The sequence below is a fragment of the Herpailurus yagouaroundi genome, unplaced genomic scaffold (assembly GCF_014898765.1).
Source record: "Herpailurus yagouaroundi ecotype Mexico unplaced genomic scaffold, PumYag 202, whole genome shotgun sequence".
Taxonomy (NCBI): domain Eukaryota; kingdom Metazoa; phylum Chordata; class Mammalia; order Carnivora; family Felidae; genus Herpailurus; species Herpailurus yagouaroundi.
In genome coordinates, this window is record NW_024412433.1 from 11,922,516 (window position 1) to 11,947,449 (window position 24,934).

Genomic DNA, 24,934 nt, shown 5'->3' on the forward strand with positions numbered 1-24,934 from the left:
AACAGAGGTCTGAGGAGATTCAGTCATTCACACCTCATGTAAAGCTAGTTAATTACTATGCCAGGACTGAAATGCAGGCCACTGGTGTTTTCCCATCATTTTCGCTTTGTACCACACCAGGAGAGATAAAAAGAATGAACATAATGCATCTGTTTTCTGCAAACATGTCCACACAATAAAGGAACAGGCTCTTATATATCTTGGTGTAGCTTCAGCAAGAAAGAAAAATTGTACAAGTCTTTTTTTTTTTTTTTTTTTTACCTAAAATGTGTCTCAACGGTCCCTATGAACACATGATGCTTACAAACAAGATTCAAAGATATTGTCAAATAATCTGTTAACCACAAAAGCACTAGATATTGATTTGGAACCCCAACATTTTTTTCTCCAAAATGGCTCCCCTGGCAATTTCACATCGAGAAACTCAGAGACAAAGCAGCAACCAGTTTCATTCTGAAGCCAAGACCTTTGTAGTATATCCCACCATGGTTTCACATATGGCCAACCAGCAACCCCAACTGTATGGTGTGTGTGTGTCGGGGGCAGGGGGCGGTGACAGATCTGCCTGATTTTCACGAGAGCCAGAGTGTGATTGGGGCCATTTGCCTTTCAGAAAGAGTCTAAGAAAAGAAGCACAAGTTACTCTACATGTCAGCAAGGATTTCCAGCTTTAACCAGTACACATGCTCCAGGCTGGCAGATAGAAGTTGAAAAGGACACAGCTTTGCACCCAGCCGCCAGCTGAACTTGGTGGCAGGCTATAAAAAAAAAAAAAGGCACAAATTATACATAGAAGGATGTGGGGGAGGGGAGAGAAGAAAATGCAATGAGCTAATGTTCCCACTTGGCATCTGCCTTTTGACTCAAAGAAAGAGATGGCTCTTTTCCAAAATTTTTCTATTATTGTGCTATCAGCTGCCTCTTGGACGTGCTTATAAAAGCGGAGACTGCCAACAAAACAAGACAAGATTTCTGTTGATAGTAGTAAATGTGCAAGCTCCTTGAAATAATAGGGATTTCGCTATTTCCCCTGCAAAGGCTACTTTGGGATTATTATTCCCGGCACGAGCTTCGGGACATGTACAGCCAGGTCCTGTTGAGGACTATGCGAACAGCAAATTCTGAAGTTAAAGAGGTTCTACCTTGATTCATGAATTTCCTCCTCCAATATAATTTAACTAAAGAACAGTCTGAAACTGATTGGCGCTGGATGTTTCTTGCTGGACTGGCATTCAACCAAATGAATTTCTATTAGTTGGCCCTTTCAAATCTCAGTATTGCTCTATTACACCAACTTCTTACTGTGAAAACTGGAAATCAAAGAGAAAAAATTAAGCATCCAGCTTTTTTGAAAAGGACTATAGATTCTACCTACTTCGTGAGGGAAAGATCTTATTCAAACGCACAAACACAAAAAGGTAACAAACAAATGTACTAAGAGTGATAGATTCAAACTCCAGTGAAGAACCAGGAATGCTTCCAGCTTCCCTTTGGGGTGTAGAAAGCTAGGGAAAGCATCACTCCTCTCCTTACAATAAACATAAATGCTGGCCAATCTGCAAGTTAGTAACTTTTTCTTGAACCCATCAGAGAGCTGTGGCAGTAAGGCAGCTAAACAGAGTCTGAAAAGGTACCTGAGCACTTGCTCACCTAGGACGGACTCTGATGGACACTCAGAAGAACTCGGCCAAAACCATGAACGGATTGCTAAAGGCTTAGTGTGAGCTAGCCAGAGAACACAGACCACGTTCACAGAACGTATAACGCAAAGTGTACTGGGGGCTACGATATACAAGAGTTCGCGCCCACTTCTAGGCTCTTCTCGGAACCTCTTGTGGGCCTCCCCCAAGGGACAGGTGAGTCCACAGACAGCATCCTTTGTCATTCCTGGTTCAGTCCTGGGAGAAAGAAGAGCAGTCAGGGCAGGAAAAGTTTGTAAAACAAAAGGCTGCTCACATCCTTCTTCTCTATCCCCATGGAACAAAAGCCGTCATTGCCTGGGAGAAAGGCAAAAACCGCGGTTTCCCTAAGGGAAATGGTAAAAACCTACTGCAGCTTAGGATAGGGGGATGGGAAATGAAAAGGGACCTCTAGACCGGGGGTGGGACAGGAACACAGGGAAGGCCACAACTCTAGTCACAGGGACACAGCCACTGCCTAAGATCAAGGCCTAATCACAGCGTACCCCGCTTGCCCGCCACCCGAGACTATAAAACACAGTAAGCAGCAGCAGCAGCGTGTGCCTGGGAGAGGGGCATGAGAGCACATGGGGGGCCTGCCCGAGCCGCAGCACAGAGGAAAGGCTGAAATTGAAGGTCAAGCAGACATGGAGAAAACCTCGTCAGCAAATCAGCCCCCACCCTCAGAAACAAGGTAACGCCGGAGGAATCTGAAGTGCTCGGTGTACAGGAGGTAACCGCAGCAACCCTAGGCATTCGGTAATACTGAATTATATAGTATATACGTACTAATATAAATGTTTTAATATAATATGTTGATACAGTAACTCATATAATTCGAAATGCAGTACGCAACAGAACAAGTAGAGAATAAGAATGGATTGGAACACCCAGGGGTGCTGGACTAAGTCAATCTAATTAACGTTTATAGAATATTCCACCCAACTAGAGAAGAATACACGTCAGTTTCAAGGGCACATGGCATTTTCACCAGGATGGACCATAAAATGTCACAACCAGGTGAGCCTCATCCTGGGAACGTAAACCTTCTTCAGCTTTGAAAATCAAAATAATGTAAGAAGAAAAAACAGATTAATAATCTCAACAGATAGAATTTTTTAAATTACTACTTACAATAGCCTACCTTCCCCTCCAAAAAAAATACTTAGGTATAAATCTAATATGTGGAGGATCTGGATGTTCAAAAAATCTAGCGATATGAAAATATTACAACAAAACACTGAGTGAAAACAAGGTACAAAATAGTATGTACTTTACAGTCAGAATTTTATAAAATGAACTCAAACCAAATATTTTTTTGCATAGGGAAAAAAAGGCTAAAGAAGGCCTTTAAGGCCTTTAAAACAGTGTCTCTTTGGGGGCGCCTGGGTGGCTCAGTCGGTTGGGCGTCCGGACTTTGGTTCAGGTCACGATCTCACGGTTCGTGAGTTAGGGCCCCGCATCAGGCTCTGTGCTGACAGCTCAGAGCCTGGAGCCTGCTTCCGTATTCTGTGTCTCCCTCTCTCTCTGTCCCTCTCCCCCACTCACATTCTGTCTCTCTCTCAAAAATAAATAAACATTAAAAAATTTTTAAAGCAATGTCTCTTTGGTTTTTTGTTCTTTTTTTATGGTTACTTATTATTATTATTTATTTTGAAAGAGAGAGAGAGAGAGAGAGAGAGAGAGAGGAAGAGACAGCAATTGCACGAGCAGGGGAGGGGCAGAGAGAGAATCCCGGGCAGGCTCTGAACCGTGAGCATGGAGCCCGATGCAGGCCTCGATCTCACAAACCTGAGAGAAAGAAATGAAGAGTTGGACACTCAACTGACTGAGCCACCCAGGTGTCCCATGGTGTCTCATAATCACAAAGTGTTTTAAAGAAAATCAACCTGAAATTAATGTAAACAATTTGTAAAGCTAATCCCTTTGCTGCCACCTGGGTCTGTAAAATGTACTTCATGGAGTCTCGTTAGGTTAGTTTCTTTAGAACTAGTTCCATATGCTCTTGAAATCATTCACTGAAAATAAAGTTCTGTGGTCAAAGGAGTTTAGAAAACACTCATGTAATGAACTGGTTTCCCAACTGCAGAATTAATTAGAATCACGCTGTTCTGGATCCTTAAGGGAATATAGTTTGCTATATTTTTATAGCCTTGCAGTGTTTCCCAAATCTATCTGAATGCGGTACTTGCGGAGGGGAGAGCGAGACGTATGGGACAGGGTTGTTTCGGCTGACCTTCCAAAGTAGGGTGCAGACATCACAATATTTTGCTTCTAAATACTTCAGTGTGTATCTCCCAAGAATAAGGGACTTTCTGCTACTTACCCATGATACCATCGTCACATCCAAGAAAGTCAGATTACTTCCCTAACATCTAATCTCTCTAGTCCAAATACAGAATTCCCGTTTTCCCAAAAACTGGTTTTACAGTCAGTTTTTTAAGGTTCTCATGTTATGTTTGTTATTTCCTCTTAATACAAAACAACACCCGTTTTTTTTCTTTCTTTTTTTTTTTTTTTTTTTTTTGACATGGCTTTTTATTTTTTTCCCTCAGGAGACCAGTCTCATTGAATTGCAGAAATCCCATGTTTCATCTAATTGTTTCTCCGTGGTGTTATTCAGCCTGCTCCTCTATTTCCTGTATTTCCTGTATATTGACACTTATGTTGAGAGGCTCGGAGTCAAGTTAAATACTTTTAGGAAGAATATGATGCTGGGTGTCTCATACTCCATCCTAAGAGGAGACACACAACAGGCCATCGCATTAATAACACCGCTAAGCTTGATCAGTGTATTGAGGTGGTGACACCAAATCTCTCTGTTGCAAAGGTACATTTGCCCCTGTTGTTATCAGCATTGTGATAACTTCCTCATTGTCCTCTCAACAACCTTTTAGGTGACGGTTTTTGTAGTCGCTGATGGTCTCTGCAGGACTACCCATTATTTCATTGGGTTTCTTACTAGTTTTCATTTACCTTTTTAAAATTTCTTACAGGCAAACTTACTTTGTGATGTACATGTATGTGAGTTCTGACAAATACAGAGTTGTGTATCTACCACAATAATCCAGACACAGAATAGTTACATCACTTCAAAAAATGCCCTTGCGCTGTCCCTCGGGGTATCCTAAATGAAGTTTGAGTACGAAACCCAGGCTCAACAGCTTTGCTCCAACTGTACTTGTCCCATAACATTTCCTGCCATGCCTAGTAGTGATTAAACCCCTCTGTGCATAGGAATAAAATCATGAAAACTTGTTTTAATAGAGGCTCTGGGGCCCTACCCCCAGAAGTTAGGACTCCAAGGCTGAGGCATGCTGTTAGCGATTGTGATACTAGTAATCCCTGGAGGAGACACGATGTAATGATACGAGAACAGCCCTAACTCTCTACCTTTCCTTCTATCCATCCTCTTTGCAACGTGACTTTGCAGCTCCTGCCATGAGGAGGTGGCTTCTATTTCTGCATCCCAGGAGTCTGGGCGGCGACTTGTTTCAGCAACAAGTACAATGGAATTGACAATGCACCAGCATAAGCCTCATTTTCACTCTCTCAGAGCCCTTGGGCTGAGGCCTGGTGGATGAGCCTGGGCCAGCCGGCTGGATGAGGAGGGGTGCATGGCCTCATCTCCACCATCGCCTCACACGATGCTCACTCAGGTGAGTGAATGGGCTCATCCGGGGGCAACCAACTCCAGGTGACCCACCGCAGACACCTTAGCACAGAGGCCAAGCCAAGATTGCTTAAGCTTGGCCAGCTGACCTATATGCTCTAGAGCAAGAAAAAATATTTATTGTTTTTAGTTGTGTGTGTGTCTGTGTGCGTCCGTGAGTGTGTGTTTAGTGATCTGTGACATGGTAATAGGTGACTCATACACCATAATTCTGATACGCTTCACCCAAGAAATACTGACTTATCTCTTCTCCATTTCTCTCACCGCCTTCCTCATTTAGGCTTTCATTTCTTGCTCGGACCACTGCTGTCACTCAACCTCCATGCTCACTGCTGCTGCTGCTGACTGTATTCTTTACAGTCAGAAGGCAAGTTGTCATAACTGATGCATTCTTATCATCTAGCATAATGCCTGGTCCCCCAACAGGCGCTCAGTCCTTCTTTGTGGTGCCGAGAGATTCGTAAAGCACGGCTCTGATCACGTCCCTGGGCACACAGGACTCTACCGGCATTCACACCACATTCCAGGTCCATTTTCCACTTGGCCTATTTAATTCTAGGACCTCTGGGATCAGGCCACAGCCTTGCTTCCCACTCTTCTTCCCAGTCTTCTCTTAATGCTCCCTTCGAAAGTGAGGGCTGATGGACCACGCGCTTGCTGCCCGGTCTACGGGACACTGACTCCTGCCTGGAAGGCCTGCCTCCATCTCTGCAAACTCCACACGTCCTGGAAGGTCCAAGTCTTCTGGGAGCGTCTGGTAGCCGTGGTTAAGGAAGAGTTCCCCCCTTTCCCCTGCCTCTACCAGTTGGCCTGAGCCTCTCGGGGCTGAGCACTCCCACCTGAGCACCTGACACGATGGTTACCTGTTCCTTGTGGCATCTAGCAGGCATCTCCTCTACCTGAGATTGCGAGCTTGTTGAGGGAGAGTCCATCTTTTACCTCTCTGCATTCCCTGTGGTACCTAACACAGTCCATGAAACACAGCAAGACCTTAATAAATGCGTATTGAATGGATGAATGGATGGTTTTTCGTCACTAGTAAAACAACAGTAACAGTAATAAGCCAAACTCACAACAAAGATGGCAAAAATAAATACAGTGCTTTTCATATATTGGTCTGTAAAAGAATCTTCTGGAAAGCCTGCTCAAAATACACATTCCTAGGCTTTGTCCCCAGAGAGACTGGTTCAGTAGGTCAGGAGTGGAACCCTAAGTTTGTGTTTTGGGGGAAGGTTTGTGGGCAATATTTTGATATACAGTGGTATATACCTGCTTTATAGGTATGGATTCCAAGGCAAACTCCTTCCTTCATGCACCTATGAAATTTTTTTTTTAAGTTTCCTGACTTTAGTGCCAAAGCATTGTGTGCAGTGAACCTATAAAAAGAACAGCTTTAACAATACATACATAGTCTGGCACCTCATTAGCTTAGGTTGCTGGGAATATGGCATCACACCGCATTCTTTGTAATGACAATCTACACATATTTTTTTTTATCTACATACCCTTTTTATAACCTATTTAAAGTTTAATATGTGACAAATAGTCCTTTTTCAGACCGTCTCACTGTGTGATGCATGCTTTAAAAAAAGAGAAGGGAGCCAAATTCCTACCTCGGTCCCAGAGGCTGGCTCTTAACGCTCTCTCCAGTTGTTCCTCTTCACTCAGTCCTGCTGTGTATGCGTCATAGTCCCTGGGTACTTCTTCAGAGTAACCTGGCATGCCGTGGGGGTAATAATCCTGATATCTGGAGTAGCCTACAGTCACAAGGAAAAGGTTACAGAACATTGCCATGTACTGTTCTTTTCACTCTCTCTATTTCATTAAGCAAAGACAGTAAAATGACCTACGTCATCAATCTGAGCACAGTGATACTTGCCAAAATAAAACCAGACGACAAATGGAGAATGCCCCCGTGGGGGTGGGCAGTCATAAGTCTTATCACTGTTGTACCCACGGTCCCCAGCGTGAAACTGGAGTGGATTCTTCCAGTTCAGAGCTACACAATCCTTGGGGAATGTTCTGTGAAGTGCTCACGAAAGTCAAGGGAATGGCTGACATGATAGCTGATAGAGCCTTTCTGTCTGTGGCTCCATACAATGAGAGGCAGACTACCATTTAAGGCAGAAACCACAGGATTTCTGTGCTGGGTATGATACTTTGGACACTAATAACTACAGTGAGATATACAAGGCAGTGTCTCTGTAATTATAATTGTATGTCAAAGAACATGGCTTCTATCAATGGTCCTTTCAAGAAATTGGTTGCTGGGTAAAACGAGAGAAGAAACAACCTGCTCATTAAATGATGCTTTAAGTATCAGACTTACAAAGCCCATTACTAAAGGTCAATTACAGAGCAAAGTTCACTTCTGCAAGGGGTTTCCATCAATCTTAAGTTAATTTGAGTTTATTCCTCACATTTCCTTTAACTGCCCACTTTTATGTAATTTGTTTGGAAGAGAATTTTTTCCCTCTAAAGATTACCAATCTAATTCTGGTGTAATAAGAGAGAAGTTAATAATAGTCTGTTTATCCCTTCTTTCCTTCTATTATCATAACCTTTGGAGGGGAGTTTTTAAATGTTTAATTAATGTGCTTTTGGTTGTTGATGAAAATTCCTACCCTGTATCCTTAAGTCCTGTGTCATATGTCTCCATATCATCCAACATAGTACATGCCTGAGTTTAAACTTCTTATTGTTTTAGTAAGAGTACGGGGGGGAAAAAAACCTGACAATCAAGCTAAAAAAGAGGAACGTTGTGGGGCAGAGTCTGGTTAATTAAGATTTCACATTCAGAATATTTGATAATTGGTCCTGAGGCTATTTGAAAATTTACTTTTGTGTTGGTTATAAATAAAATGCAAGATTAAAAGGGAAACAGTTTAAGTATCTCCCATGGGAATTTTCAGGCACTCAAAAAGTCTTTATTTTCATAGAAACAGTGAAATGATAATAAAACACACTGATCTAGTTTCAGCTGATAATCTAATGTAATGATACACATTTATACAAATATTTGTCATGCAAAGTATATGTGTCTATTCATTATGTTTTCATAGCAGCTTTAAGGGGATATAATTGACATATGATATAATTCACCAATTTAAAGTATACACCTCAATGGCTTTTAGTGTATTCATGGAGTTGTGCCATCACCACAACCAATATTAGAACATTTTCATCACCCTAAAAAAGAAACCTGTACCCGTTAGCTATCGTCCCCTGTCCCTCCCAGCCCTAAGTAACCACTAATCTACTTTCTGTCTTTATAGCTATGACTATTATGGACAATTATATAAATGGAATCATGTAATATGTGGTGATCCGTGTCTGGCTTATTTCATTTAGCATAATGCTTTCAAGGTGCATCCACGTTGTAGCATGAATCCGTACTTCATTCCTTTTTGTGGCCAAATAATATTCCATGTGTGATTATATCACATTCATCAATTGATAGACATTTGGTTTATTTCCACCTTTTGACTCTTGTGAATAACATTCATGGGCAAGTCTTTAAATGGACACATGTTGTCATTTTTTTTTTTTTAACAGAGAGAGAGAGAGAGAGAGAGAGAGAGAGCGAGCATGAGCAGGGGAGGGGCAGAGAATGAGAAGGTGACACAGAATCTGAAGCAGGCTGCAGGCTCTGAGCAAGCCATCAGCACAGAGCCTGATGTGGGGCTCAAACCCACAAGCTGTGAGATCACAAGCTTGTGAGATCACAAGCTGAGCTGAAGTCGGATGTTCAACCGACTGAGCCACCCAGGCACCCTGACATGTTATTTCTCTTGCGTATATACCCAAGAGTGAGATTTCTGGGTCATACGGAACTTCTATGTTTAACCATGTGGAAATGCCAGAATGTTCTCCAAAGAAGCTGTGCCATCTTAAATTTACACAAAGCAATGTTTATGGGCTCAGATTTTTCCAATCTTCACCATAGCCATCCTACTAGGTGTAAGTGGTATCTCATTATGGTTCTGATGATTAATTACACTGAACATCTTTTCATGTGTTTATTGGTCATTTGTATATCTTCTTTGGAAAGCAGTCTATTCAGAGTCCTTGTCTACTCTTCCTGATTATTACAATACTCTTCTACCTTGGTACTGTTTTACTACATGTCCTGGAAAGTCACACACAAAATGAATGATTTAAGTAAACATTAAATAAAAATGTTCAGGATTTTGGGAATTAATTCTGACAAGCTTTGCTTCTAAAGTAGTAAAAAATTAGTGGAAATTTACTAAATACCTCCAATGGCCCAACTTCCACATTGTCTCTCATGTTTCCCATGTCAGAATACTAACATTATGGTATTTAAATTTTTTTTTTAAGGTTTTATTTATTTTTGAGACAGGGAGAGACAGAGCATGAATGGGGGAGGGTCAGAGAGAGGGAGACACAGAATCCGAAACAGGCTCCAGGCTCTCAGCTGTCAGCACAGAGCCCGACGCGGGGCTCGAACTCACGGACTGCGAGATCGTGACCTGAGCCGAAGTCGGACGCTTAACCGACTGAGCCACCCAGGCGCCCCTAACATTATGGTATTTAAAACAGAAAAGGATACGAGCAAAGTGCCCGAATCCTCACAATAGTGTAGGACTGAAGTGGGATCTGGATTCAAATTTAAATATGGACACCTTCTTCAAACTGGTCTCTACTCAACTTTCCTATGAAAAAAAATGAGCTCCCACTGCTATGTTGGGGAACACCCACTAAGCAGGTTTTATATCCTGAGAGTAAAGACTGCAGCAGTGTTACAAATATTGCTTTCCTGAATTCTCACCAAAACAACAGCAACAACAAAACCTTCCACATAAGGGCAAACAGTTAAAATACAGTCAGTATGTCTACTTCACGTAGAACCAAAGACAGGGGCAACTTCCAAAACATAAGGGAATACTTATGGATAAGTCATTAAATACCATGGCATGCTTTAGTAATCCCTGAACAGAGAGACTGCCCAATTCTCTGGGAGTGCCAACTACTTTACTGCAACAGAAAGAAGCATATTGGGCACTTTCCCATATGGCTCATTACCACTTTCAAACCACTGTGGAAAGTTATTCTGTTATAGAAGGTCTAAGCAGCATTTCTACCTATCTACCTTCGAAAATGTTCAGCTAATTCAAAACCCAAAATAACCCCAAAGCACTGAATACCCATTTATACAGATATCAGAATTACTGCATACATCTATAGAGTTTCAATTACCACGTAAATTTGCTACAATTTGAGACAATGTTTTCTTAACACAGAAAAACATTTTTCTTCATGTTATTTCTTAGTTAAAAAACAACCCAGAAGTGCCTGAACGAAATAAAGTCTACAACTCTAAACATCTGAATATTATAAAATCTAATTTGGTACTTGTCAGACAAAACATAGGGTGAAAAAGGAAAAGCTTTAGTAAGTTAAGTCAGAAAGACTAGTGTGGTTAAAGGTTCTCTATCATCAGTCATAAATCATCAAGAAGACTAAAACTCCCATCAATATCTATTATAATGAGAACAGGTCTCCTAGGACAAAAAATTTTCTTCAGCTGTTCCACTGGCTCAATCAGATATTTTTAAATCTTCATAATAAACATGGCTGGAAAAACCCAACAATCAAACACTTAAGATAAATAACTTTAAATTATATCCTGCAATGAATACCAGTTTAATATTCTTCTGTAGCTATATACTTTGGCTCTGTAGTAAAAGAAATTCTGGTTATCATTATTCTATTAACTACTCCATCTGTTCCTTATACACATACCAGGATTTCATGGCAAAAGAGATCAAGAAACACCACCAAGATTAGAAAAATTGGTAACAGCTTTTTAAACATTCATGAGGTTCTTTGACCTATAAAGACTCTTCCAGCTAAGGACGGCCATATTAAAAATAAATCATTACTTGTAAGAGATACACATGCTCTCATACAAGTTCCCTAGATGACCATTAGCATGGCCACCTGGCCTTATGTAGTTCTGCTTTTGAAGAAATCCAGTCACTTCAGAGGAAGGAATATAAATATGGTAATCTTACAGGGGATAAGAGAGAAAGGTAAAAGAGGCTTTTATTTTTGCCCTTAATTCTCTGGTCTGTGTGTCTGCTCTGTGCATGCCTCTTCCAAATGAAAGAGGAAAGGAGCAGGTTTCCCTTTTTACTATTTTTTTTTAATGAGTGCCAAAAAAAAAAAAAAAGGAGGAAAGAGAAGACAGTAAGGGGAACTGCCCTATTTCGTTAGGATAAATCAGCAGAATGTCTGGTTCACCTCCTATCCCTGTACGATAGAAAAAGCAGAGGCTAGGAATTGGTGAGTGGCACTTTTGGTCCTGGTTTTATCACTAACTAGCTGTATGACTTTAGTCAGATTACTTAACATTCCTAAACTTCAATTTCCCAGCTGTCACACAAGACCTTAGGACTAGGGAATCTACAATAGTTTAAGACATACATGTCTGTGCACAAGTATATTCTTATTATTCTCTTTGTCCAGAGGAACATTCCTGTTACTTTTGGGGATTTGACAAATCAACCAGGAGAAAGACCTTTTTTCCTCTACCGATGCCTAGTGTTAGGGGCCATGTTCTCTGCCAAGTAGAGGGGATAAAGTCAACAGAAGTGAGAAATCACAATGGGAGAGAGGACCAAAATGGGTCTTCCTGACCAACCCACCTCTTCCGAGTTACAGGGGCCAATAAAGCTCTTATAATTAAATCAGTGTAAGCTGGTCTCCATAACCAACAGATGAAAGGAATCAATGCTCTTCCAAATGAGTATATTTATCAGCTTAGTCAGTAACTACTCATTGCACTTATCTTTAGGTGAGTCCACAGACAGAGGGAGGTGAGCTGGCACTCCCCAACACCTGTTCCTCTCCTGCACCAAGACCACAGTTGTAACATTTTAAGCATTCAAATTAGCACAGGCAAAAGTCTCAGAAGTGAAATCTTTTCTTGGGGCAGCAACAGTATTCACTTCTATGGTTCCCAAGTCTATGTAAACCCAATCATCTAAGCCTATGATTTTTGTTCTTGATTTCATTAAAACCACCTGGGTAGTTAAGAAAAAAAGTGCAATTCCCTGTATCTGTCCTCATTCTGATTTAATTTGTCTTGGATGAACTCAAGGCCTGGATATACTATAAAAACTCCTCAGGTGCTTCATATGTATAGCCAGGCTTGATAATCATGATCCAAACCTTTATAACGACATCAAACACAGAGCTTGAATATAACTCCAATAGTATCACTCCACTGATTAAATCCTCCAGTGGCACTCTGACACATTCTGGATAATCTCAAACAGGCTCTTTAGTAAAAGCCTGATAATCCCTTTCTTCCCATTGTTTTGCTTAACTTCTACTTATTAATTCAAGACCCATTCTCCACTTCCTCTGAATAACCTCCACCAACTGCAATCTTACTCCTCCTTCTCAGGCTGCACACTGAATGTATCACGCTAATACTGTTGAAATGGATTTCTACCTCTGCTAGAAAGGGTAACTGGAACTGAACTAGCCCTTCCACCATACTCAAGTAGAAAACTGGAGAAAATATATGAAACAAATAGACATTTTGAAATACAATAGACATTGTATTAACAGGCAATACAAGATTTTGAGCCTTGAGAGAAAGGAAATAAGCCTGTAGGTACTTCCCGGACTATGGTACAGGGAAAGGAGACATGAGCAGGTGCAGCAGGGTCCTCGTGATGAGCTGACATTTGCAGGGCAGAGTATAGCAAAGGAGAAAACTAAATGTACAGAAAAACCTTCAGAAATCTGCATGGGTCCTCTGGAGATTTGGCTGAATTACTAAGCCAGGCATGTGTGGGTGAAATACCATGAGACCAAGGAAAGAATGATGAAGATCTACAAGTTGACCAATTCTCAGAGCTCAGGCAGGGCTGGAAGATCTCTGCTTCCCAACCAACCAGAACAGAGAGCCCTTGCTAAACAAAGGCCATTCAGGAGAGACCCCAGAAAAGTGATACCTCAGTTGTAGCACAGAATTAGCCATAGAATAAGAGTTATTTTAGATTCACCTTAAAGAACTTAAAAACAAGTGCCAGAGGGATCAAGCTGATCATCAAGAAACTTAACTCTGTGTCAGAACAAAGTTTAGTTTTCTCTGAAATAAGACAAATTCAACACCACAAAATACACAATGTCTAGTATCTAATCAAAACTTACCAAACAAAAATTGTGACCCACAACCAGGAGAAAAATCAGTGTGTATTGTAGCAGCTATATATATATATATTACATATATATTTATTTATGAGGGGGGGAGAGAGAGAGAGGAGGCACAATTAGGAGCCAGGGACTTTGAACATAAATATTATAGCTATGCTTGGGATTTAAAGAAAAACATGAATATAATGAGAGAAGACATGAAAGACAGAGAAGAGAACGAAATAGGACTTCCAGAGCTGAAAAATACAATATGTGCGTGGAAAAATTCACTAGACAGGATTGACAGCAAACTCGACCTTGTGGAAGAATCTGAACACACAGCAATAGAAACCATCCAAACTGAAGTCCCCACGTACCCAATTACACAGCGTCTCAGATTTTTGTAAGACAAAATGAAGCGATCCAACATTGGTGTGACTGGAAATCAGAAAAGGTGGGGGATGTTCTTTAGTAAAAAAGCTGGAAAAATGGATTACCAAGAGATCTGAACTAGAAGGAAATGGTTAAGAGAATTCTTGAGGCAGAAGGGAAATGATAAAAGATGGAAATTCGTATCTACATAAAAGGAATCTCCTATTTTTGTGAAGTAACTCGCACAAGCCCTGGGTCCATCTCTGAGCTAAGTATGTGATGAACAGACCCAAGGGGGGATTAAAAACAAAAAAAAAAGCAGGGGCACCTTAGTGGCTCAGTCAGTTAAGCATCCGACTATTGATTTTGGGTCAGGCCACGATCCCAGGGTTGTAAGATCGTGGCCCATACTGAGCTCTGTGCTGAGCCTTGAACCTGCTCAAGTCTCTCTCTCTCTTTCTCTTTCTCTCTCCCCCCTTCTGCCCCTCCCCCTCTCATGCACTCTCTCCACTCTCTCTCAAAATAAAGAAATAAATATTTTTTTTTATTTAAAAATAAAAAAAATGCAAAGGCTTTAAAAACTGAACTGCTACATAACCCGCCACACAAATATCAAATTAACCCATGAGAGGTACATGCATGAGAATGGATCAAATAGCACAGGAGAAGATCTGAAAACTGAATTGACATTGGAACCTAATCACCCACAGAAGGAGAGACAGAATTTGTGTTCTAAACCTGAAGAGGGTGACTGCCTGCACAAACAAAAATGTCAATATTTTATAGGTGATGTTCACAGGATCTGGAATCTCACAATAGTCAAAAAAGTCACCGTCAAAATTACTGGAAATCCCAAACTAAAACAAAATGGAAGATAGTGACTAATTCTCAGGATTAAAAGACAATCAACAGATGTCAGCCCCATGAGCAGACTCAGAGATTGGAATTACCAGACAGACTATAAAGACGATCCAATGACCAATGACCATGCTCCATGAGATAAAGTGAACACTCTTGAAATGAATGGAAAGATAGTTTTCAGCAGAGATAGAAACCACAAAAGAGAACCAAATGGAAAGAGTAGATGTGGTATTGTTAAAAGCCGCTGGGTGGGTTCAATAGCAGAATGGAGAGTACAGAGGAAAGAGACCATGAACTTGAAGATAAATCAGCAAAAATTATCCAAGGTGCAGAACACAAAGGGAGGAAGATTGGGGGGGGGGGGGGAAGAAAAGGAGCCTGAAGGGCTTGAGGAACACTATCAAATGTTTAGATTTCATGTCATTAAAGTCTCAGGAAGAGAGGAGAAAGCGACTGGAGAAAAAACATTTGTATAACTAATATCTGAAATCCTCCCAGATTCAGTGAAAGACAAAATACATGAGGCAAAAACTGACCAAATTAAAGGGAGATCCAGATAGTTCTATAATCATACTTGGGAGATTTTAACCCCCTTCTCTGCACTGACAGAAAACTTAGAGGTTAGCAGGATCAGTAAGATATGGAAAATTGGAGATATGTATGTATGCATGTATATGTGTGTGTGCATGTGTGTGTATGTATATATATATATATATATATATCTTCACACACAGACACGTTAATATATATATAATTCTCTGTACCTATATTATTTAAGTCAGGGGTCAAGAAGCTACAAATGTGGTCCAAATACAGCCCACTGTCTATTTTTGTAAGTCAGGTTTCACTCATTTGTTTATGAATTGTCTCTGGCTGCTTTCATGCTACAAGGACAAGTTGTGACAGAGACCATGTGACCATCAAAGCTTTTGGAGTCTAAAACGTTAGCTATTTGGCCCCTCACAGAAAAGGTTGCCGACCCCAGTTCTCCAGTGGAATGACTCCAAAAGACACCTAGACATCCACAGCTATGGTTTCTTTAACACCTGTCTGCAGAAACTGGCCCCAGGCACTACAGGGGGGCCTCCCCAGCACGGCACACGAGGGCCTTAGTCTGAAACAGGTCATGTGCTTTAACAGGAAGTGCTTTCTACATATTTGTAAACCATTTAGAAAAAATATATTCTCTTCTTTAAGTCACATGGTATTAACTATTAGAGGAACGCCTACCTTAGCCTCTTAGGGTAGGCATGATTCCTCCTGAATGTGCAGGTGGGGTGGACTGTGGAGAAGAGTAGATCTGAAACTAACTTGTAACACTCAGTGGGCAGTGTGGACTTGTAGACTGAGAATCCAGTACTAGACCCGGATCTAGTATGAACCTGCCCATGCCTGAGAGACCTCATACCAATCATACAATATTCTCAGGCCAGAGTCACCTGCTTCCCCAGCCTTCCTTACCAAGTCACCCAAATATGCTCCCTGGGCTCTGGCTCCATCTAGCTTCCAGGCATGATGGTGGCTCCAGTACATACCTGCAGACGCTACTCTACAACAGCACAAGCCAGTATCACCTTAAGGCAGCTCTGTGGTGGCAAACACTGTCATTTTTAAAAACAAAATGTATTCAATGAAATAAAGTGCTTACCTGAACTATTAAAGTAATACTGCTGTCCTGGGTAATGAACAGGGGAGGGAAAATTGCCTAAATATGAAGGAAAACAGACATTTTAATTATAGCCATAAGGATTCCCCCACCCCAGCTTTACAGAGGTCTGATTAACAAATAAAAAAAACTGCATGTATTTGGGTTGTACAACATTAGTTTTTAAAAGGTATATAACATGATGATTTAATATACATATACATATGACATGACTGCTACAATCAAGTTAATTACCTAACACCTATCACCTCACAATGGTGTGTTACCATTTTGTGTGTGTGTGTGTGTGTGTGTGTGTGTGTGTGTGTGTGTGTGTGAACATAAGATCTACTGTCAGTAAATTTCAAGTATACAATACAGTGGATGTCTACTCACAAGTGGGATTGCTATATCATAAGGTGTTCTATTTTTAATTCTTTGAGGAACCTCCATACTGGCTGTACCAGTTTACATCCTCACCAACAGCACACAAGGGCTTCCTTTTCTCCACATCCTCCACCAATGCGTATTATCTCTTGTCTTTTTGATAATAGCCATCCTCACACTTCCCCATTTCGATCTGCGTCACAAAGTTACAGTAACCAAAAAGGTACTGGCATAAAAACAGCCACCTCGACCAATGGAACAGAACAGCCATAAGGCTTTAACTGATGATCTTGCCAACAATTCGGAGGTTCTTTATAACAAAGCCAAGGTCATTTCAAGTGATTTCTAACCAACTGTTAAAATAAACTCCCTTCTGTCTGGGCCTAGCCCTATCGGGAACAGAATATGGGAAACCCTCTACAGTTCCTTAGAGGTTCTAGAGGTTCCTGTTGACCTAAGAGGGTCTCTACCTCTAAAATAAGCCTGGGCTTAGAGGCTCCTGTACAAGTGGAGATGGTCTGGTGTCCAGAGAACCTGCTGCCAGACGACTGTTGGGGGAGCCATGGTTCTTACCCTTCTAAAGGGCCTTTCCCCTTCCTTGTCCCTAACAGGGCAATAGGACAGTCAATTCAGCACTACTGAAGGGAGGCGGTGTGGGGAGTAACAGGCAGGCACAACTTCAGTGTGATGCTCCTTCTCCAGAAGTTATCAGGCAGATGCACTTGGCTATTTTCCACAGGGCTCTTGGGTCACCTCAATTCTCAGGTCACCCTAGATCTTTCTCTGGCTTCACCAGAAAAAAGGCAGAGAGATTATAGGCTATTTGTAAATAGCACTGAATGTTTGTTTCAACTTTTAGTATCTAATTTTCTATTGTATTACTTTGAAAACAACATGATGTAAAAAAAAAAATAGTCGCCCAGAACATAAGCAAAGTTTCAAGAAGGAAAACTAAGAGTTGAAATGGTGTAATTGTGGGGAAAAATCCTCTTTAAAATCAAAACTCTTCCCTAAATTCTGCAAGAAAGCTTTACAAACCACTTCAACTTCAGATACACATAGAAAATGAGACAAAACATGGGGCGCCTGGCTGGCTCAGTGGGTAGGGCATGCGACTCCTGATCTTGGGCATATGAGTTCAAGCCCCAAGTTGGGTGTAGAAGTTACTTAAAAATAAAATCTTTAAAAAAAAAAATGAAACAAAACATTAAACTCGCAAGAAACATTCCTTTTCCCTTATCAGTACTAAGGCGCATTTGGGCAACAAAGCTCATTACTAGATTTCCATAATTAAGTTGTATCAAAAATAGAATGAAACTGGACATTTTCAATAAATGCAGTTCCCGCTGTCTCCTCCAAGCACACACACTGGAAACACAGTAATAAGCAAATGTAGGGAAATGGGAATCCGTTTAGATGCAACACAGCCTGTAAAAATCATCTGAAAGTGAATACAACCCCCTAATAAAGACGGCAGTGCAGTGCCTGGAAAGCTTTCTAATATCATGAATATTATATGGTTCTCAAGAATACCAGTCATCGGCACAAAGTGTGAAAACAAATTATTTATGGTTCAAGGAAAGGTAAAATAGTCTCAGAAGATTTCTTATGAATAAAAGATGAAATATTGGAACTCATATGGTCTATAAAACAAGTGTCTGCAAAATAGTTTTCCTATAAGTCAAACACAGTATAGCATTTTAAATTAAGAGGGCTAAAAAATTCATATATTCGAAATAAAATAAAGTATTTTCATTGAGCATCAATTTGACAGGAAAAAAAGCCAGAAAAAACAAAAACAAAAACAAAACAACAACAAAAAAACCCCCCAAACTTTTATAGGCTGAAGCCACGCTTTAAGCCATAGCACACTTGATTCGGCCACGCATGAATATGCATCTCACCCACCAAGAACCTAGGGGTCATTCTGAATTCTTGCAAATACTGGCCTGCATTTCGGTCCAGATTTTTCTTTTTTAACTTTGCCTTGCACATATATTAATTTGGGGAATATTACGGAAGAATGCATTATTTTAAATCCATTTTAGGGGTGCCTGGGTGGTTCAGTCAGTTAAGCGTTCGACTTCAGTTCAGGTCATGGTCTCACGGTTCATGAGTTCAAGCCCCGCATCGGACTCTGTGCTGACAGCTCAGAGCCTGGAGCCTGCTTTCAGGTTCTGTGTCTCCCTCTCTCTCACCTCCCTGCTTGTGTTCTGTCTCTCTCTCTCAAGAATAAATAAAAAACGTTAAAACATTTTTTAAATTAAAAAAATCTATTTTAGTTCTCTGCATTTTCAAGAAAATCGCAGTTTTCTGTGAGTTCCCTTAATGCTGCAGGTAAAAATACCACAATTTGTCCCCTAAGGAAGCTTCTGGTTCACAATCTGGGTTTGCAGACTCTTCTCTGGAGCAGTGTGGGGCACGTGTGCAGCCGGTGTTTGGCCTCTTGGTTTTAAAAAGAGCCTATTCGGGGGGCGCCTGGGTGGCTCAGTCGGTTGAGTGTCCGACTTCAGCTCAGGTCATGATCTCACGGTCTGTGAGTTCGAGCCCCACGTCGGGCTCTGTGCTGATGGCTCAGAGCCCGGGGCCTGCTTCGGATTCTGTATCTCCCTCTCTCTCTGACCCTCCCCCGTTCATGCTCTGTCTCTGTCTCAAAAATAAATAAACGTTAAAAAAAAAAAATTTAAAAAGAGCCTATTCGGGAATTCCTAAGCTGAACCACAGGGAAACTTGGGGTGGCTTCTGTTTCCATTAAAATTAAGATGAACTTCCAACCTGTTGTCAGGCCAAGGGTGTTTTGTTCTGTACCTGCACACATTTCCATGATTTTCTTCAGAGGCCCAAGAGTGTACATTAGTCCGACGAGAATCCCGGCCAGATGCCCAGCGAAAGAAGTCCTGGGAGAGAAGGAGGAGACCCTTTGTGAGTATTTGCTCTGCCGCTGATTAGACACATTCTGTCTTCTCATTAGGCCGGTGCATGTCAATTAGTCACAGTCTGCAGGCTTTGCCCCCCCCCACGTCCTTTACGCTGAGCAGCATTTAACTCTGTCCAAAGAACGCTTCCCACCTTAAAAAAAAAGTACAATGAATAATAACCACCACATGTTTAAGATGCAGTTTCCCCTCCTTGACCAAGAGAAGGGGGCTGGCTCCTTCACAGCAGTGGAAGCATTTTGTCAAGACAAACCCATCTGTTTCTTCCAGTTTTTCTCTGTGGCTCTTATCCCAAAACATAAATGAAATCCGTTTTCTCTGAATTACATCTCAAATTATTCAGGCATTGTGAGGCCCCATATCTCCCCGTGTAGCACAGCCGATTGCGGATTTTTATACACCACCGACAAGTGAGGCAAAGAGCAGGAGCAACCCGGCAGAGGAAACGGAGATGTCCACACCCCTTCCCCTAAAGTTGCCTTCATGTGTACCTTTCAGGCCCTTAGCAAAGAGAAAAAAATGTAAACGTCAAGCTTGAAAGACGAGATAGGGCATTAAATTGGTTCCATTCTTTTTTTTTCTTAATTTTAAATGTTTTATTTATTTTTGAGACAGAGAGAGACAGAGCATGAGCAGGGGAGGGGCAGAGAGAAAGGGAGACACAGAATCTGAAGCAGGCTCCAGGCTGTGAGCTGTCAGCACAGAGCCCCATGCGGGGATCAAACCCACAAACCGCGAGATCACGACCTGAGTTGAAGTCGGACGCCCACCCGACTGAGCCACCCAGGTGCCCTTGGTTCCATTCTTCTTAAAGTACCATCTGAGACTGGCAATCACTATAAGTGACTCAGCAAGCCACAGCTAAGTCTTTGTTGAATGAGTAAAAGAATAAACAAAGGTCACCTACTGTCTCCCTCCCTCCCCACACCCCCACCCCTGCTCTTGCTCTCAGTGCATCCCACACTCTGCCATCAGCTGTTCTAGAATGGTGGGTTAGCCATGTCACAGCCATCCGGTGAAACTCACTGACTCGTCTGCTTCCAGAGCACTCCAGCCCGCAGCCAAGGCATCCCAGCACTTGGCCTCGCTCATCCCTTGTCGCCACTCTCATGGCCCACTAAGTCCATCACTGCACCCACCACCAGACCCCCACGTGCTCAAAGGGGACCACAGGTTGAACTGAATGGCAGGCACCCCTTTCGTAAAAATCGTGTCCCTCCTTCCTTCCGCTGTCTTCCCTCAGCAATGCTGCTTCTGCCTTTACTATAGCATGTACTCGGCCTACCGGGGAGGGAAGTGTTAACTACACATTGGCCCGGCTGTCTCTCTCTCTGTCTCTGTCTCTCGCTCTCTCACAAATTCTCTGAGGGCACCAATGATGTCTTCTTATTCATCTTTTATGCTACATTAGAAACTAAAAAGAAACAAACAAACAAAGGGTCAAGTGTATGAATATTTCCACAGCTTAGGGAAGTGACCTTCATTCCAGAAAGTTATTAAGGAGCCAGATGTAAACTCCAAGAGCACAGTGATTTCTGTCGTTTCCACATATGTATGACACACCCCAAGGGCCATGCCTGGCACTGGAAGACACTGGGATGTGGGTTGAATGAACGATTCAAGTGTCCCAGGACACCAGGAGGCAAGTTAAACCCATTATATCTTCAACTCAGAATGCACCCCCTGAGCCACGGCGGTGATGGAGCTGAGGGGCTGACGTTTACTCCCCTACAGCAGACCTAGACTCAAAGCCAACACACGTTGCCTACCTCAGCAGCAACCAAGAGGGCAAAGGCCCTGGAAAATCACAGGCAAAACAGCCACAAGTCATTTTCACTGTCTTAGAGCTAGCGAGAAGACTTGTTAGGTCCCAGGAAAAGAAGAGACCATGGAAGGCTTCGGAGAAAAGACCAGAGGAAGCCGTCTACAGGCAGGATGGCACTGATGTTTGTTCCAGGAGCTAATTCACTCCCACCGTTGCCCGAAAAAGCTCCTGCCACGTGCACACGCACTGTCACAATGCGTGTGTGTCTGCATGCATGCACATACACGCTCGCCCCCCCCACTCCCACAATCATCCCTTCAAGAGAGCTATTATCTTCATCAGATAGATTCACCTACAATATGTGCAACCTGATAATAAAAACATAGGATCAGACGCTCGGGTTCCCATTTTTAGGGGAAGAAGAGCACGAGCTATGCTTTTTCTGAGCTTTTCCAAAAAAAATAAAATTGCGCTTATTTTGTTCTATTTTTAGGCTACATAAAACCCTTCAAATAGTTCTAGGAATGGCAGAGAAAGTGGTAGTTTGAGGGATACAAAGGAGAGGCCAGAATCAATTTTTTAAAAATAGTAACCTCGATTTCACAGAGAAGAAAATTGCATCAACATTTTTTAACTTTTTAACCCAATCTTCACGGTGAATCATATAGATACAAAATAACACGGGAGAAAATTTCAATTTAGAACTCCAACCTATTAAACAATCAATCCTGAACCTCATTTACAATTTAGAGTACAATGCAGTGAAATGAATTTCTTATCTCTCTAAATGAGTTTGCAGAAGTTTGAATTATAATCTGATTGTCCTCATGTAATTGCGAATAACTGGGGACGGAAAGCTGGCAGACCAGAGACCATATTGCACCATCATCCGACATTCCGCATTTTCACACAAGTCCCATCTCAAAACCCTAGCTGTCCTTACCATTTAAGCTCTATACGGGTGTTCATCTCTTAAAATAAGAGATGATGATCATCTCAATCAAAACTGAGGATTTTGCAACAGAACACACACAAAAAGGGACATGCCACACGGGAAAGGAAACCTAGGCTCATTCTGAGAGGCAGTTACCCTTCTCCATGCCGTCGGTAACCATCTGACAGACCGCCTCCCTCTCTCTCGAAGGGACACCCGTGTCCTGAGAGAGGAAATGGACCCGTGGGCAGGAAATGGGGCTGGAGACGTGTCTCCTTCCCAGCAGGCAGGGCGCCCAGTCCTAGCACCTGGCCACTTTGTCCCTGCCGCTTGGGGGTGCTGCGGGGCCACAAGGAGGTCCTGGGCTTTGGTAGAAGACAGTTAACAGCTTCAGAAGCAGACCGCGTTATGATCGTAACTATATACATGAAACAGACGTTTTGATGCCTGCGTTGTCCGAGGAAGCCCATGGTCTCATAGCATCTGTCCGCGAAGTATGTGCTCTACTCCGTTCTTAGTCACCCCCACAGGCTGATGCCCCACGTGGCAGGCTCCTAGGAACATGGCTTCTTCTGGGCCTGATTAGGTCTTAGGCTGGGACTGAGGATTTGGTGATGGCCTGCCACCTTCCATCCCAATTCAAAGTAATTCTCAGGGACAGGACCACCCTCTTCAACCCAATACCCGTGATGTTACCAGTGCAGTAAACAGCCTGACACTAGCACTCAACAAATTTCTGAAGGAATGGAGCAGTGGAATTAAAACTGCATATAAAATGCCCATTTCTGATATACGTTACAATTGCATTCTGAAAACACAAGTTAGGCACGGTCACCAATTAACAATTGTTTTAATATCACATCTCATCCAGACAGAAAATGATTAAACACAACACCCTCCCCATCCTGCATACTTAGACAATGTATTACACAAAACACCCTCTCGATTAACAAAACAGCAACACCAAACCTATTATTATATCCCAGAATTGGTCACTGAGAAGCTTTATTTCTTCTGATAGCTCAGTAGTGACTCCCTTTAGAAAGCATAACGGCTATAATCAAACACCGATTGATGGCAAGGTACAGTCACAGGGGCCAGGCGCATTGCTGCCATGTCCAGTCACACAGGTTGTGCACCACGCAAACAGACTACGATGAGAAGAAATATCATTTGTCTGGGGTCTCAGGCGTTTCACAAAGATCCAATATTCAAATTCAGATCATCACGTCTCAACTTCGCGGAAAGCACCCATGTAATTTCATTCCAGTTGGGGCCTATATCTTAATCCAGTAGTTCTTAAGATTGTTCAGGTTCTAAGCCCCTTTCAACGTCTGATGAAAGCCACAAATCCTGTCTGCAGGAAAATTACACATACACAAAATGTCACCTATAATTTTAAGAAGTTCGCGGATGGTTTGAATGCCATCCACGGACCTCCAGTTACAGACCCTTGCCTGAAGTGAAAATAATTCATCACAAATGGGAGAATTTCAAACACTAGCCCCAAGTCTAAACATTTCGTTTGTACTCAAATCCTAAGACAGGGGCAGCCTTTTGTTTGGATTACTTAGGTTTATTAACACGCCCCGTCTCTTGGCTGGGCTGCTGCTCTGTAGTGGTGTAACCTACTCCTAGATTCAATTTCTTCCCTGCCCAAATCCGACTGTTAGTCATTCTTCCAGCTAAAGCCTGAGAGTAAGAAATTCTGCTACTCTCTGTATGTCTGAAAAGATCTTTCGTTTCAGCCTCCCATCTGTCCAGAGGCACAGGATCAACCACTGCTGCTAAAAAAATCTCAGTCGGACAGTCCTTCATCTGTCTTTTCAGATTTTCTCTTTATTTTGGATACACTGCCATTAATACCACAACCACTCCAGTTGTAGACTTATTGTTTTGTACAACCCTGAAAAATCATTAGCCATTACTGTTTGTCCTGTAGATCTCCAGAGATGCAGTGCTGACACAGAACTGGGGCTCAACTTGTGTTTGTAGGAAAAAAAAAAACTAAAAAAACACAAAAAATATTTAAAGGTTAAAAAATCAAATCGCCGTTGGTGCACATCGCTTATAAGGGATAGTGATGGTAACTGTGGACCAAAACTGAGATGAAGGTATTACTGTGTGTTATATGTCAAATGTATTTCAATAAAGCTGGGAAGAAGATGATTGAGGATTTCAGTTATGCAAACTATATGCAGATATTATTAACACCAGTACAGAGGGTTCTTTCCAATCATGCCGGCATAAACTGCTTCTCACTTTGAGAGGCGACTTAGAAGGTTGAGCTAAGTGGTTATGCAAAATGTTCATGCTCCCATGTGCCACTGTTAAGGAATCAAAAGCCTAAGCTATGATTGAAAGCTGTGACAAGCTATAAAGGTCCTCCTCTGCTAAGTGGCAAATTCTTTCCACAGCTGAAGAAGCTGCCATCTCAGGCGTAGCTCAGAAAGCAGAAAATGTATTACTCTAAGACATAATCTCCCGGTGTGTGCAGAGCAAACGACCTC

General features: G+C 42.0%; 1 protein-coding gene across 13 annotated transcripts in view; it reads right to left on the bottom strand.

Annotated features, from left to right (window-relative positions):
* Positions 1-24,934, bottom strand: part of RHBDD1 (rhomboid domain containing 1) — a 137,940-nt gene that overhangs the window by 46,661 nt on the left and 66,345 nt on the right. For 8 of the 13 annotated variants that reach the window (XM_040450841.1, XM_040450839.1, XM_040450838.1 and 5 more), the window contains 4 exons: positions 19,598-19,686; positions 16,406-16,462; positions 6,966-7,109; positions 650-758 (listed from right to left, as the gene is read on the bottom strand). In XM_040450841.1, the coding sequence (XP_040306775.1) occupies positions 652-758; positions 6,966-7,109; positions 16,406-16,462; positions 19,598-19,686 (397 nt within the window). In that variant the 3' untranslated portion in view covers positions 650-651. Of the gene's footprint in view, positions 1-649; positions 759-4,183; positions 4,415-6,965; positions 7,110-16,405; positions 16,463-19,597; positions 19,687-24,934 lie in introns of those variants that run through there. The other 5 variants (XR_005783237.1, XM_040450847.1, XM_040450851.1 and 2 more) reach the window with 3 other exon arrangements.